This window comes from Pleurodeles waltl, chromosome 12 (genome assembly GCF_031143425.1).
Source record: "Pleurodeles waltl isolate 20211129_DDA chromosome 12, aPleWal1.hap1.20221129, whole genome shotgun sequence".
Lineage (NCBI taxonomy): Eukaryota > Metazoa > Chordata > Amphibia > Caudata > Salamandridae > Pleurodeles > Pleurodeles waltl.
Window position 1 is genome coordinate 516,571,071 of NC_090451.1, and position 17,250 is coordinate 516,588,320.

At 46.3% G+C, this 17,250-nt stretch overlaps 1 protein-coding gene across 1 annotated transcript in view; it reads right to left on the bottom strand.

Annotated features, from left to right (window-relative positions):
• The window catches only part of CNGB1 (cyclic nucleotide gated channel subunit beta 1), a 1,925,718-nt gene that overhangs the window by 1,726,021 nt on the left and 182,447 nt on the right, over positions 1-17,250 (bottom strand). The window contains exon 11 of the mRNA XM_069217388.1: positions 8,250-8,283. Coding sequence (XP_069073489.1) covers positions 8,250-8,283 — 34 coding nt within the window. The remainder of the gene's footprint in view (positions 1-8,249; positions 8,284-17,250) is intronic.

Here is a 17,250-nt window from a genome sequence, read left to right on the forward strand (position 1 = left end):
TTCAGATTTGTCAGGCTCCTTCAACTCTCCAAATTCTTAATGGATCCGAATACTCATCTCTTCAATCTGCATTCTCATCAGTCTGCAACCACCTGCCTGCTGGCCCACCTGAAGTCTTTCTCAGCTGCCTGCACTGCTATTCTTGTCTACATTCTCCCTTTCTCCTCCCTCCACCTACTACTACTGCTAACAGCGAGCCTGTACAATTTCTTCTTCTAATACCTGTAAACCCACCCGTTTATCACAATCTCTGCAACAGCTCCCTTTCAGAATTTCATTAATGGCTGTGAGAAAGTAGCATCTTTCTAGCATGGTTACCCCCATTTCTGGCCTGTTTGTCAGTGTGCTTTGACTGTGTCACTGGGATCCTGCTATTCAGGGCCCCAGTGCTTAAGGTTTGTGGCCTACTTGTCAGTCTGTTTCACTGTTCTTGTCAGTGTGCTTAACTGTGTCACTGGAGTCCTGCTAACCAGGCCTCCAGTTCTTATGCTCTCTCTGGTTTCAAATGTGTCCTTACATACTGGTAACCCAGTATTTCACTCCAAATTGGCATACTGGACCCCTCTTATAAGTCCCTAGTATATGGTAGCTAGGTACCCAGGGCATTGGGGCTCCAGGGGATCCTTATGGGCTGCAGCATTTCTTTTGCCACCCATAAGGAACTCATGCAAACACTTCTTCAGGACTGCCATTGCAGCCTGAGTAAAATAGTGTAAGCACTATTTCACAACCATTTTTACTGCACCAGGTCATTTATAAGTCACCTATATGTCTAACCTTTGGGCCCTGAAGGCTAGGTGCATAGTACCTATGTGTGAGCTGTGCGTCACAGCGTGGAGTGCTGGGGGCCTAAGCTGTGCTGTGTACAAAGAACTTCTGGAAGGTCGCACACAAGCCTTAGCAACTGCAAGTCACGCGGTCCACGGGGTACTGTCTTTCATGGGGAGGCAAGCTCTTACCTCCACCAAATTTGGACAGCTGGACGTTGGGACTGTCGGAGTCACTTTAGTCCAGCTCCGGTGTCACTGGATACACGCCCGTCGCAGCAGAGAGGTGCCTGCTGAAGCAGGGAAGTGACTCTGTTACTCCACAGGAGAATTATTCGGTTTTTCTCGTGCAGGATGAAGACAGGCAGTCCTCGGAGCGTGCACAACCTGGAAACTGTTGCAGTTGCTGGCAGGAGCTGAAGTTAAAAGGTCGCGGAAGTCATCTTTGCTTCTTTTTTGCAGTTTTGTAGAGTTCCTGGAGGAAGCGGTCAATCCGTCAGTAGAAGATGAAGTAAAGGATGCAAAGGATTCCTGCTGGAGTCTTGCAATCCGAATCTTAAGAAACACCCAGAGGAGAGACCCTAAATAGCCCTGAGAGGGGGATTAGTCACCTAACCACGTAACTATCAGGAGGGGTCTCTGATGTCACCTGCTGGCACTGGTCACTCAGATGCTCCCAGAGTTCCCTGACCATCCTGAAAACAAGATGGCAGAACCAAGGGACACTCTGGAGGAGCTCTGAGCACCACCCCTGGGATGGTGATGGACAGGGGAGTGGTCACTCTCCTTTCCTTTATCCAGTTTCGCGCCAGAGCAGGGACTGAGGTCCCTGAAATGGTGTAGACTGGATTATGCAAGGAGGGCACCACTGTGCCCTTCAAAGCAATTCCAGAGGTTCTGGGAGGATACCCCTCACATGCCTGTAACACCTATTTCCAAAGGGAGAGGGTGTAACACCCCTTTCCTAAAGGAAATGCATTGTTCTGCCTTCCTGGGATTGTGCTGCTCAAGCCCCAGGAAGGCAGGAGCCTGTCTGTGATGTGGCAGCAGCTGGAGCTGCTGTGAAAACCTCAGAAGGCTAGTATGGCAGTACTGGGGGGGCACAGTGGAGCCCCCAGAGTGCATGGGATTGTGCACCCAATACTGGAATCCGTATTGGGGTACAATTCCCAGTTGTTAGACACCCTACATGCCATATCCGGAGTTACCACTGTGAAGCTATATATAGGTATTGACTTATATATAGTGCACACTTATAATAGCATCCCCGCACTCACAAACTCCGGGAAAATGGGCCTGGATGACGTGGGACACCTCTGCTAGTGCAGGGGTGCCCTCACACACAGGTACTATGCACCTAGCCTTCAGGGTCTGATGGTTAGAAATATAGGTGACTTATAAGTGACCTGGTGCAGTGAAAATGGCTGTGAAATAGTGCTTACACTATTTCACTCAGGCTGTAATGGCAGTCCTGAAGAAGTGTTTGTATGAGTTCCTTACGGATGGCAAAAGAAATGCTGCAGCCTATAAGGATCTCCTGGAACCCCAGTGCCCTCTGTACCTAGGTACCATATACCCGGAACCAGAGAGAGCATAATCACTGGAGTTCTCGTCAGCAGTACTCCAGTGACACAGTTAAGCACACTTACAAAAACAGTGAAACAGACTGACAAGTAGGCCACAAACCATAAGCGCTGGGGTCCTGACTAGCAGGATCCCAGTGACACAGTCAAAACACGCTGACAAACAGGCCAAAAATGTGGGTAAATATGCTAGAAAGAGGCTAAAGGCTCCACGTAAAGACAGGGCTGCTGTCCTATGTTTTTAGGGGTAGTGCAGGGCTGCTGTCCTAACGTTTCTCTGGGAGGGTTGGAGGGTTGCTCCAAATTTACTAAAACACTTCAGTTCTGCTAATCTGGTTTAGTGGTTCAACAGAGAGGGACTTCTATCTCTGGGAGTTTAACTGAGGCAGCTGTGGGCTCCCTTGGTACAGGTTCCACCACAGGAGAGGTCTCTCCTACCACAGGAATGGTATCCTTAGTGGCAGGGTGGGGAAAGGATACTTTGATACCCTTTTTACCTGTGGGGCGAGGAGGATCCTGAGGCTTCAAGGCTCTTTCTCTTCTTTGCTTTTCATTTCACTTGAAATGAGAGGAAGCAATTCCTCAGAGATGCCAAGCATGGATGCATGGGTCCTAAACTCTACCTTAGCCCAACCTGAGGCCTCTAGGTCATTACCTAAGAGACAATTTACAGGCAAGCTACGTGACTCCACCACCTGCTTTGGACCAGTAACTCCATCCCAACTAAGTTGCACTACAGCTAAGGGGAGAAACTGATTGAAGTTGTTGACATCAGTAACCTTGTAATTCGGTCCAAGGAGGTGTTGTGCAGGAGACACTAGGTTTTCAGCCATCAATGTGATACTGGCACTTGTGTCCCTGTAGGCCTGGGACTCAACACCATTTATTTGAATTGAGTGCTTGTGCTTGTCCATGTTAAGGGGACAAGCAGCTAAGGTGGCAAGGCCAATGCCACCAGGTGTGACAGAAACTGTCTTGTGGGTTTCTACACCTACCCCAGTTTCTATAATGGACCCAAAGATGAACCCAACTACAACTTTTGTTTGACTATTGCCAGAAGTCCCACTACTATTACTACTCCTACTAGGGGCACTAGAAGTTGAAGTGGATGTATTACTGGTGGTAGGCTCAGGGGCTTTACCTGAACAGGACTTATCCCCTGGCCCATGGCCTTTATTTTTGCACACATAACACCAAGGCTTTTTGGTGTGTGCAAAACGAGGAAGAAGATGTGTTTTTATCCCCACCCTCAGAAGAGTGTTGTGGACCTGAAGAGGAATCTTCATATTTATCTTTGTCCCCATGCTTGTCCTGAGATTTTTAGCCATCTTTCTTCTTTTCTTTGTCACACCCTGTATGAGCTTTTCTGCTCACCCTTGTTCTGACCCATTTGTCTCCCTTCTTTCCCAATTCTTGGAGAGAGGTAAGATCTGAGTCCATAAGATACTGATGTAACAAATCAGACACACAATTATTCAATATAGGCTCCCTCAAAATCAGATTATATAGACCCTGGTAATCAGACACTTTGCTGCCATGTAACCAACCTTCTAAAGCTTTGACAGAACAGTCCACAAAGTCAACCCAATCTTGTGAAGATTTTTTCTTGGTTTCCCTGAACTTAATTCTGTATTGCTCTGTGGTGAGCCCAAAACCATCAATGAGTGCATTTTTAAGAACGTTGTAACTGTCTGAGTCCTCCTCCCTAACAGTGAGGAGTCTGTTTCTCTCTTTACCAGAGAAGGACAACCAAAGAATAGCAGCCCACTGGCCATGAGGGACCCTCAGAACTTTACAGGCCCTCTCAAGTGCAGCAAACCAGTTTTGGATATCATTCCCCCTCCTTGTAAGGGGGAACAATCTTGTGCAATTTTCTGGAGTTAATGTTGTCCTCCCTGACCTCATAACCTTTGAAACTATTATTGCTGCTGCCACCATGGGGAATTAACCTCAACCCCTGTATTTCCCTTTCCACAACTAAGGCTTCCCTATCTAGGGCCAGTTGTTGCTGTTTCAGCCTCAGTCTAGCGTCTCACAATCTCAGCTTTCTGAGTTCCCTATCCAGGGAGTTATCCTCAGGATTGGATGTGTAAGACCCTTCAGAAACTGAGGTAATATGGAATGAGCAGAAGTGGATCTTTCCCTAACTTGTGTAACCCTAGTGACCTGGCCTCTAGGTGTGAAGGAAGCTCTACCTGTGTGTGACCCCACTCCCACTACCAGCTACACTAGATGGTCGGTTAGTGGAAAGATTGTGGGAAGGATCCTCTCCTGAGTCCTCAGCCTCATCTCCTGATGCTAACGGACTAGAATCCCCCTACCTCCCCCCTACCTGGTTACCAGACTGACCCTGGTCATCCTGGAGAAGGAGATTTAAAAGAAGATCCTTATTGGGGTTCTTCCCAATCCCTAGGCTTCTCTCTAAGCAAAGCCCCCTCAAACTTTTAAAGTTTAGGTTCAGACCTACTTTATCTAACTTTTAGAATTTTAGAATGCAAGTGAAAATACTAGGTACACTTTTTGTATAGCTCCAAGTACAGAGTACACTTTCCTGTGGAACGCACTGGTGATAGAGTGATAAGGCAATTGCAAGCACGTATCCCACTGCTGCCACCAATGTAGGAGGCTGCCTGTTTTGTAGTGGGTTCCATAGGTACTTAAACCTTATACCAGGTCCAGTTATCCCTTGTTAGTGAAGTTTAGTCAGTGTCTAGAAGCCAGGCTGTCTAGAGGTAGCTGTAGGCAGAGCAGCCAAGGCTGAACTAGGAGAAATGCAAAGCTCTTGCAATACTGATGACCGGTGGCTTGGGTCCCCTCTCCAGACGACAGACGTGGATCCAGTGACACAGGTGGTGGACTAAAGTGACTCCGACGTCCAGCTGTCCAAATTTGGTGGAGGAAAGAGCTTGCCTCCCCACGCTAGACAGTACCCCCGTACACCGCATGACTTGCAGTTGCTAAGGCTTGTGTGCAAACTTCCAAGAAGTTTTTTGTGCACAGCACAGCTTAGGCCCCCAGTACTCCATCCTGCGACGTACAGCTCCTAGGTGTTTCCCCGGCGGCGTGAGAGTCCTTTGTGTCGTGCTGCGTGGGCCTCCATTTGCACCTTCTTTGTCCCCGTGCCGTGGGACTCGTGTGCAAGCTGTCTGGCCTTCTGAGGGCTCTCTGAGTTGCTGAGAGCCCCCCTCTGTTTCCCCCCTCCTGGGTAGAGTCAACCTGGTCCTTCCTGGGCCGGGGCAGTGCCATTTTCAGCGAACCGCAAGCTTTACATTTACCAAGGTTCGTTTGCAAAATACAGTGATGAAAAACAGACTGCATTAATCCCTCTGGTGTGGGACATCTGCACCAACCAGGACCCTGCATCTATCTTATTTGGTGCAATACTGACCTTGTCTTCTCACTGGTGGTTCTTCTTTTGCACCTTCATCTCGGTTAGCAGGGGCTCCTGCTCTCCCTGGACTCTTCAATAGTTCTTGGACTTGGTCTCCTTCTTCCACAGGTCTTCAGGTCCAGGAATCTGTTGTTGGTGTCTTGCAGTCTCTTCTGGTTCTTGCATTGTCTTCTATCACAACTTCTAGTAAGTTTTAGGAAACTTGCAGTGTTTTACTCCTGCTTTCATGGGCTCCGGGATGGGATATTTTACTTACCTTTGGTGTTTTCTTACACTCCCAGCACCCCTCCACACACTGCACTTGCCTAGGTGGGAAACCGACTTTTGCATTTCACTATTTTAGTATATGGTTTGTATTCCCCCTATGCCCATTGCAACCTATTGTGATTTTCACTACTTGCACTATTTTCTGACTGTTTACTTACCTGTTTTTGAATATTAGTGTATATATTGTGTAATTTACTTACCTCCTAAGGGAGTATAGTATCCAAAGTATTTCTGGCCTTGTGTCACTAAAATAAAGTAGCTTTATTTTTGGTAACACTGAGTATTGTCTTTCATGAGTGAAAGTACTGTGTGACTACAGTGGTATTGCAAGAACTTTGCATGTCTCCTAGTTCAGCCTTATCTGTTCTGCCTACAGCTTCCTCTAGACAGCCTGGCGTCTGGACACTGACTACATTTCACTAATAAGGGATACATGGACCTGGTATAAGGTGTAAGTACCTGTGGTACCCACTACAAACCAGGCCAGCCTCCTACAATGGCTTCCTTATTTTGTAGCTAGGTTTGTCCTCTATACAATACACGCACCCATACATATGCAGAGCATAAATCAAGCTGAATTGCTTCTAGGTGCTTAGATACATTTGAGGATGGATTTATCGCTTTTGCGAAGAGCTGGATAGAAGGCAGATAATGACATATTAAAAAGCACACTGGGCATCCTCTTATCCCCAACAGCATGAACCAGCAGCCCAAGAATGGGGTATAATTCATACTTCAAGCTCAAGCAAACTGTGGCTTCTCTGTAGACACTCACAAACTTCTCTGAAGTAGGAATTCAGAAGTGAATGTTAGTAACATAAATAGCTGGCACTGGGATTGGCATTAAGAAGAACGTATTTCACACTGGCAGTTGAAATAACCACCCATAACAACAAGGAATTGATCAGAGTCCGATTCTTACTATTTTATCAAGGTCGAAAGATGGTTCAATGCCAGATTCAAGCACTACCTTGACAAAAAATTACCCAAGTGCCTACTTTTAAATTAACATAATATCAAGGGCCATCTGTATAAGGGCATAAAGGAAGCACTGTCTGTACACGGGGTTAGAGTCCGGTAATGTTATGCTGAGGGTAAGAATACCAGGAGCATTATTTCTAGTGAAAGCCTAACTTGTTGCCCTAGTGATGGAAGATTCCTAAGAAATTCCAAAGTATCTCCTGCATTGCTCCATTTTTCACACTTCCATACACTTCCTCCAATACAAGTGTTGCTACCTTTATCACTCCTGGCCACCCTCTTCCTCATCAACCACCATGTCCACCTCTTACATCCCTTGACACTTTTTGGCATCCTATCAGTTCACAGGACCACAACCAACATACACTGCCTTGATTCCTCTTTTCCTGTCTGCCATTTCTCTGTCTCACTAATCCTCCCCAGCCCACAAGGGTGTAACATAAACCCCTGCAGCCCTCACGGTGCGAGAGGGGGGCGACCCCGAGCTCAAGCCCCCCCCTAAGCAAAAGTGTTAGGTTGTGGCTGGGGAGGCGGCCCCACCATGTAATTTGCACGGTGGCCCCCTCACGTTTTGTTATGCCACTGCCAGCCTTGCTCACTACCACTCTTTGTACTTCTCACAATTCTCACAGAACCCCTCAGACTCAGATACTTTTTGCAGTCATTACTTCACGAATCGTAAAAGTTCCACTTTCAAAACCTCATTACCTCCCCATTGCCTCTTCCAAGAAGGCCCACATCCTGATAGTAATTTTCAGTCTCTAAATATTTATCACTAACATCGGCCTCCTCTGGCACTGATTCTCTTTGTCTTTGTTCCTTCAGAATCTCTCTGAATTCATTTTGGCCTTCTTCAGCCTATCTCATCTCCACATTTGGCTATTTTGTACCCAGGCTATCTTCACCTCGTCTCAATCTGATCCCTTCCTAAGTAAAGCCTGCCCCTGACATCACACTTTTCTTCTCTCAACTCACAACATATTCAGTCACGCAGCATAGCCCATTCACATTACAGTACCTTCGTTGGAACCTTTCCTGATAGTTAATGTCTGCTCTTTTCACAGATGGTCCATCATAAGATCACCTTTTCTGGGTTCACACTCACTCCTTTTGCCTCTGTACATTGGCTTTTTACTCATCCCACATCGGAACACCATATATACACTCTGCTTACTCACACTGCTTGACCCCTCTGCTGCTTTTGACTCCATCGATTATTCCCCAACTCCTAATACATTAGACCCTGGCCATAGCACTAACCTGGAGTTTCTGGACTGGGCTCCACCTTCATCTCCTGTGAAACAAACCAAAGAAAGTAATCAGAGATGTTGTGAAACACCCACATTTCCGCAGTCTTTCACTGACCCTCCAATATCCAGTCTCTTTTTATGCTGTATTTTGCAGCACAGTGTGTGAACGCAGTTCCCATTCTGGCTGTTTCTCGTCCTTTCCCAGTTCTTTGCTTCCCTTTTCCCATTACCCAGCAGATGAAAGGATGGAAAAGGAAGAGAGTACGTACTGGACAGAGTTAGGTTTTTGCATGAATGCCCTTGGAAAGACACCGGTAGGGTGAGCTCTACCACAATACACTTACTGAACTAGATGCATCAAGTTGTATTACAACTCACTGGAAACCTTAGGAATCATTGTTTTAAAAAAATACTTTGCAAGGACAAAGTGGACTCCCTTTTCGTTGAGGCCCCCACCTATGCACTTCCCAGAAGTTGTTTTGGCCTTAATCTTTAGGGGATTTCGGTTCACTGACTGTTTTAAGGGAGGTACAGACAGTTCCTTTACACCAGATCTGAAAGCTATAGTATTACTGCCGAAGGATCTTGATGCTTTGTAAACAAGTTGGAATGTGTTTCATGAGATTAACACTTAAGACCTGTCCCTTTCTACTAAAGACAAACATCAGCAGTTGTACACCAGCCGCCAATCAGACTGCAGCAGGAGGAGATATAATATGTTTCCTCCAAGAATTCCAAACACATGGCTTGACATGTGCTTTACTGTACAGTGCACCTTCTGCAGTCACACATCTCCATGCTCCTAGACAGGTTCACCCTATTTAGAGATGATGTGGTAATGCTTAAAGTGCTTTGATATTATGTACCATCTGTGATGTGGCAGTTACTGATATATTAACATTCAAGTGGGAAGGGTATGCCCAGACGAGGTCCCTTGCTCACTGTGCCACTGGATTCAAGCTAGCCTGGCTGATGAAGGGTGAAACCCTGAAACCGGTCTCAGAATGCTTGTTTCCAGTCCAAGGAGAACCTGGCTTGGCAGTTCGGGCTGGACTGTTTCCATGAGGAACAGGGTCAAGACTGATTTGCACATGGCTGGGTCCAAACTGGGTGGCATGGTGAGCAAAAGAACGATGGATTAAACCTAGATCTGTGACTGGGGTGAGAGTTTGCATTGTTCAGTACTCCGTCCATCATCCTTTTGTGTCTCTTTCTCTTTAACCTGTTTGTGGTTCGTTGTGGTATTTGTATGTTTTCCGGTAGAGGGATGGCTGCCCTGGGGCATATTTGCTTGTTAAGAGTTTGGTCCAGAGATTTAGGCTTTATGGCTACTTGGTGTGAGTTAAGCTTGTCAACTGACAGTATGGTGGAGGTCGGGTTAGTGTTTGAGGCTAAGATGCTTGCCAAAGCCTTTATTTCCTTTGCTATGTGTACAGTCTTCCTTTCGATTCTTGCTAGGGTGTAGTTACCCCAGCGGTGAGAGGTGCTGTGATAGTGTTGCTCTCCGAACCTAATGTAGAGATTAAGTGGCACATAATGGTGGTGGTAAGAATATTTTGTGGTAGTCATAAGTCTAATTGGGGTCATATGAGTTTGGATTGGATGAGGTACTAGTCTTATGTTGGGATGAATATGTAAAAGTCATTGCAGCATGGGAAAATGTGTGCTGGCAGGGGAATGATTACACTGGGTGTGAAGTGAGCTGCACCTGGAAGTAGTGGCCCTCAGTATCCTTGCAGATAGAGCCCGCTACCTTTTCTTCATGTTTGTTGTGAGTGTGATGGGTTTGAGACTCGAGACCATTGTGCAAGGTGGGGTTCCTTTAACTGGGTGAAGACTTCATTGTGTAGGGAGGGGTATCATGTAGAGTTCAGGTGGCTCATGCTTTGTTGCGTCATTTCAGGAGGGGTCATCAATGCGCTATAAGTGTAGGTCTCTGTTATTAGTTGTAGTGGAGGGTTTGAAGTGTTGAGGATAGGGTGGGTGGTAAAGTTTGGGGTTGAGTTTGGGTGTTGTAGGCATACTGGTATGTGTACGAGTATGTGTTGTGGACGGGTGTGTGGCACTGTTGTAGCTAGTGGGGGAAATGTTCACAGGGAAAATATCACAGTGTGGGGTAGGATTGTTTCTCGTGAGTGAGTTTGGTGTATAGTGCGGTTCATTCAGGTTTTGTGAAATTGTCATAAGGAGTGGGTTATTTGAGTACAGTGTGTTAGTAATACAGTGCGGCTCATCCGGAACCAGTTAGCTTTGTGCAATGGGGTCAGTGATATCACAGTTATTCATGGAATTGCTGTTTGATAAGGTTATTTGTAATATCTAGAGTACATACTTTTACAGGAATTTCATGGAAGAGAGGTGCAGATAGTTTAATTCTAGAGTGAAGACATTTTTGTTGCATAACAATTTACAGAAAGTCCTACCACTTTTCCCAATAAAAAGGGTAAAAGCTGACCCTCTTTGAACAAGGGTTTTAAACCAAAAGCGGCTACAGCTGAATCATGCTTCTGTTTTTTCACTATTATCTTAGGTGGTTCTTTCTAACTCTCTTTTATGGGATGCATCACCTAAACATGAGGTAGCTTGTTAATTTGTTGAGTTTAGTAACATAAGATGTGCCTTGCAAACAAATCTATATCTATATGGTGATCTTATGCCAGAACAGTCAGAGATTAGTTTGTGCTTGGTGGTGAAACTCCTGTGTTCCCAATACTGATGGATTTAAACAATGGTTAATATGACACTGCTATTTCTGTGCACATTTTCTAAACATGATAGATTAGAATGTCATTGTGGCTTAATCTCTTAACCAGCTTTTAGTCTACCATAACCACTTTTCCTCTGCTACAATCCTCCATGACTGAACCGCAGCACTCAACAGAATAAACCAACATACCATGCTAGCACACTTGCATTTCTAGGCACTATGATCAGGGCACTCAAATTATTCACATTGTAACTTTCTATCACTCCTTCCTTGTCTCCAAGAGCTCTGTATTATATCTGTCAGCCTCCTAAGGTGCTCCCCAAAAGCTCAATCCTAGTCCCTTTCCTAGTTTCCCTATATACTGCTTCTCTCAGAGGTATTATCTTATCATTCGGGGTAAATTATTACCTTGATGGTGACATATTTTAACTTTCCATCTTTAAGACTCATCCACTAAACAAAGACCTCTGGCTACCTCACTGTCTTCCGACAGCTGATGACTTGCTGTTTCCTCATATTTAATTCTTCAAACACAGAAATGATTTATTTTTCTAGGGTCTCTGCTCCCAGAAATCTCCCATTGTTTTGCTTTCAGTTATCATGTCACCACCCTCCTTGGCATGTAAACTACGGGTGTATGTTACTACAGCTTTTGTCTTGAATCCTTCATCACCTCCACCACCAAAGCTGCAAGATTAGAACAACTGAAATTTAGGAAACCACCAAAACCTCATGTGGAATGTCAACTCTCTGATTAAGTGACCCTGTTTTCAGGCCACTGAACAACTGTAACAGTTTACTTTCCACTTGATAAAATAATCAACTTTGACAGTATAACACTATAAACATTCCTAGACGTTCACCCTGGCCTCTACACAATATAAAAGCAGGATCGCTATCAGCCAGACACAGGTCGAGGTACAAGCTACAATCACACTTGTTCAGAGCTATACAAGACCCTTCACCCTTCTATATTTCCAAGCTGTTCGCAGTCCACAACCCACCATTCTCTCTACTTTCACCCAACCAAAACCTCCTGACGGTACCCAGATATCCTTGTGCACGCAACATATCCTCCAAACATCTCAGACCCTTTCGGTGGAATGTTCTCCTCAGTCATATCAGTGCCACTACCACACTTGTGGAGTCCAAATGTGCACTTTGTTGCTTTAAAAAAACAATAACGGTTTTGTTTACAAACAAAAGTAATACAACAAATTTAATCAATTCTTTGTTAGTAAAATTATGAAGATTTGAAATGACGTAGCACAGTCTGTTACTGCAACACTCAGGCCTTATTCCAAGTGCTGAGGTATTGTATGTCAAGACCAGAAGAGAGGATTATGCATACTTACTTTGTTTATTTTCTCCAGCAACTTCAGTTAAAACAACAAACTATGTGAGTCATTATGACCCTGGCGGTCCTGCCCTAACACGCCAGGGGTGGCGGCCAGACCGCCGACAGCATGGCGGTGCAGGACCGCCAAATCATGACAACGGTAGTGAACTGGCTGCATTGCAGCCAGTTCACCACCTGTACCGCCAGGGGGGGTAGGACCGGCGGTCCACCTAACACCGCCCGTGGTATTTTGAGTAACCTTACCACCAGGAATTCCTTGGCGGCAGCACTGCCACGAAATCCCTGGTGGTAAGAATACTGGGGACAGTAATACTCATTCCTGTTGTCATAACAGGACTCCCCAACCACCCCCCCAGCTCCTGACTCCATCAGAAGACCCCAATCCCCAAGCAGCGACGCCCACCTCCCACATCCACGTACTGTACACCCTACCCCCATCCACGCACCACACTTGCATACATGCATGCACATACGCACATACATACACCCACACATCCATGCTCACTCATTCACACACAAATGCACACGACACTACACCCACTTCCCGCATACACGCACGCATACTCCTCCACCCCTCGCATACACGTAGTCACACAGGCACATAGACACTTGCACTCACACGCACACAAACACACACATCCCCCCACCCCCATCCATCCACACACACACCCCAATTCACGCACACAACATTCAACACTACCTACCCTCCCCTCCCCTGTCGGTCGATCACTTTACCTGGTTGTCCGGGAGGGAACAGGGTTCATGGAGCTTGCTCCGCCGCCGCGCCCCACCAACACAACACCGCCATGCCATCTACAATGTAGTAATATGGCGGGCGGTGTGGTGATGTGGCGGTGGCGACGGAGCAAGCTCCACTAGACCACCGACCGCCAGAATGGCTGCTGGTGGCTTCCCTGACAAATAGTGGCAGAGAGTAGCCAGCAGCCATAATATGGCGGTCTGAAGACCGTCAACACTGGCGGTCATGTGGTGGACGTGACTTCGGCGATCTGAGAAAAAGACAGCCGAAGTCATAATGAGGGCCTATATTTCCCCAGATGCAGAGGGAAAGCAAACAATACAGTTCAACCAATCAACTTTCTGGAGCCTTATAAAGCAGCATTGCTCTTTCCAGTTCCTCCTCTTTCTTCTCACTCCAGCAGCAGATAAGTACCTGGCCTCTTTCTCCTCATGAAACTGTGGTAAAATATTTTCTTATGTTTTAACCGCTTGTATGCTGTAATCGTTTCTTCTTTATGGAGAGGCGCAGGTCTCTCCTTATTAAGATTGACCCCAAACTAAGGGACCTATTTTCCATGGAGTTTGGGCCTGTCGCGTTTGGGGCCTTTTCTAATACCACCTTGTCGTAGGTCCATATTAGTTAGTGGCTTAGGTACAGTGATAGCTTAGCTTAGGCTTTCGGCCTATGCCTTTAGCGTCAGTTAAAATGCTTTGTTGTTTTTATTTATCTTATTTTCCTAATGTATTTAGAGGTTTTGTTTAAATTTCATTATCATCCACTATTCAGCAAAAGCGTCATTATCAGTGCTATGGATGACATACTCTGCATCATGTTCTTTTCCTCGGAATCACAAGAACAGAATGCAAGGGACACAGAATAATATTTTGTATTGCCGGCCCCAAGACTGCATAAACAGTCCAACGCTTAGGTACATACCCACGTGAGGCTTCTGTACATGAACATAAACAAGTCCCCTTTAAAAACATCTTGTCAGACAAAGGGCATTAGAGGGGGTTCCAGCCAGAATTCCCATCCATGCTGCATGCCGGTTTTTGGCCGACCTCAGCCATTCTGTCTCTGCGGAGCCTGATCTGGAGACTGGTGGCTTGACCTTGTACCAAGTTAACAGGGGTGGGGTGTGCTTCTCATGGACACTGTATGGACAGATTTGGCTTACATCGCAATGCTCTTGTTCAGGGGCTAGAGATTAGGCTTTTAGGTAGCAATTGTATACTCATGTCATGACAATATGTTGAGGTTGTTCCTGGTTACAGCTCTAATTCTCACAATCCTGATTTTGTTATTCCTCATTATCCTAACCATTGCAGCTCATGCATTTTATCATAGATTGGAGTCCTTTCAAGTCTATTGAGAACTGTCTTGCATCTAATTTCTTGCCTATGAGTGTGTAAGAGACTAGTATGTGGAGAGAAAAGGGTAAGGGCTTGTTTCCACCAGAATTTCCATGAGGGGTCTTCAAAGTTCCATGCTAGGCTGCCACAAATCACATTTACTGGTTGGGATTTGGTGAGGTGCTGCTAGTGAGCCGGAAGGGTTGGGTCGACAGCTGCCAATTGGTGTGGGAGTCACTGAGTCGCCTACAAAGCAGAGGTGCTGCTGCCCCAAATCCAGCAGTATCGTTGCTATGCAAGAGTCCTTATGATACCCTTTATTAAAGAGCTGATTAAGTTTGTCTCCACAGCTTTGACTAAAAAAGTTTTTTGCAATTACGTTTTTCCATTTATGAAGCCCAAGTTTCAAATAAAACGTTTTTCACAATTACGCTGTTCCTTTTCAGCCCTGAAGAAGCGGCGTAATATGGCGTGAAACACATGGTGGCTAAAAATTATCAAGCTGTTATTTCAGAATACAATGATGTTTAGTTGGTTATTTGCTTTATATTGACATGATCTCATGGAAATACTCAGGACAATGGTCTTACTGTATATGTGAAAATATGTGCACTATGAAATGTTAGAAATAAAAGGAAGAAGTGAAAGTAAATGTAGGATAGTGCCCTTGTTGGCTTGGTTACCCCACTGCTTTTTGCCTGATATTAATGCCAACCTGACAGAGTGTGCTGGGATCCTGCTAACCAGGCACCTGCACCAGTGTTCTTTCCCAAAAACTGTCCCAATGTTTCCACAATTGGCCTGCCCTGGCACACAGTTAAGTCCTTTGTAAAAGGTACCCATGGTACCAAGGGCCCTGTGGCCAGGGAAGGTCTCCAAGGGCTGCAGCACGTATTATGCCACCCTGAGGGGACCCCTCACTAAGCACATGAACACTGCCACTGCAGCTTCTATTTGCTGGTGGGGAGAAAAATACAAAGTCGACATGGCACCCCTTTCAGGGCGCCATGCCCACAAACCACTGCATGTAGCATAGGTAAGTCACCCCTCTAGCAGGCCTTACACCCCTAAGGCAGGGTGCACTATACCACTGGTGAGGGCATAGCTGCATGAGCAAAATGCCCCTACAGTGTCTAAGTCCATTCTTAGACATTGTAAGTGCAGTGTGGCTTCTCAGCACAATAAAGCCACACTGATGCCAGTGTTGATTTATTGAACAATGCACCCAGAGGGCATCTTAGAGATGCCCTCTGTATTTTACCCAATCCTTTAGTGCAGGACAGATTGGTCTGTGCCAGCCTGCCATTTGGAGACAAGTTTTTGACCACATGGGGTGGCTAGAAACAAAGCCTGCACTGGATGGAGGTGCTTCATACCTACCCCCTGCAGGAACTGTAACACCTGGCGGTGAGCCTCAAAGGCTCAGGCCTCTTGTTACAGTGCCCCAGGGCACTCTAACTAGTCTCCAGCTTCAAAAGCCCTGCAAAAGAAAGTGTAGCATCCTGCAGGTCCAGCGACCTCTGAAAAGCCTCAGAGGACTACCTGCATCACAGAGGACCAAGAACTCCTGTGAATAGCGGCCCTGTCCAAGAAGAAACTCCATCTAAGGACTCCAGAGTCTCCCCAGATTCGTGAGCCCTTCCCACTCTGCACCCGCCGCCCACCGCCTGAGTCCAGGTGGCCCAACTGATTAGAGCTGGTTCTCAAGCGATTCTGAACTAGTACCCACCCTGGGTTGACTCCTCCAGTCCACCACAATAACACCTGCAGCCTGAATCCGGAGGAACACTGACTGCGACAGAATCGGATGAAGATTCCCAACGCCAAAAGGTACCCCTGCATCTGCATCCCCCTGGCCTTGGGGAACCTGACTTTCGGTGCAGGAACGTCCAGCAGGCAGCCCCATTCTTGTTCAGCCTTTGGTTTCCCGGCACCGACCACCTGGACTTCACCTGCAGCATCTTTGTGGGCCCCAGGGTCCCCCTATAGGAAAACACTGGGAGCCCGACGTTGTGCTTGTACCCTGCACCCGGCTGCCCCGCACCGCTGAGGGTGTGTGTTTGGTGTTGACCTGTGGTCCCCCGATGCTCCTCTAAATTCTTCCAGGTCTGCCCTCCGAAGACGCAGGTACTTACCTGCAAGCAGGCCTGATTCCAAGTGTCCCCAGTCTCCACAGGAGCCCATGTTAAATTTGTCTCATCTTTGACCTCAGCACCCACCGGACCCTTGCTGCTGGCAGTGGGTGTTGGGTGTTAACCTGAACCCCAACCTGTGGACATCCTAACACTCCCCCGAGACTGGAGCTGTATGTCCTCTACTTACCTCTAAGTCATACTAACCTTTCTTCCCCCCAGGAACTGTTTCTGAAAATTGCACAGTCAACTTTTAAAACAGATCATTGCCATTTATTTAAAAACTGTATAACTTGCCAACTCTAACGAAAGTGGTATTGATACATATGTTGAATACTTATTTATTCATGTACTTACCTGCAATTTAAAACTTGTGGTTCTAGAAATAAATTAACAAAATATACTTTTGCTATATAAACACCATTGGTCTGGAGTTAGTCACTGAGTGTGTGCTTCCTTTATTGTCTGTGTGTCTACAACAAATGCTTTGCACTACCCTCTGATAAGCTTAACTTCTCGAACACACTACCACATGAGAGACCATTAGTATTATCTACTTTAGCCTCTGTTAAGCATCTGGGGAACCCCTGGACTCTGTGCACGCTATGGCCTTCATTACGACCCTGGCGGTCGGTGCTAAAGCGGCGTTAATGCCGCCAACAGGCCGGCGAAAAAAAAGAAAAGGGATTTTGACCCTGCCGGTAACCGCCATCAAAGA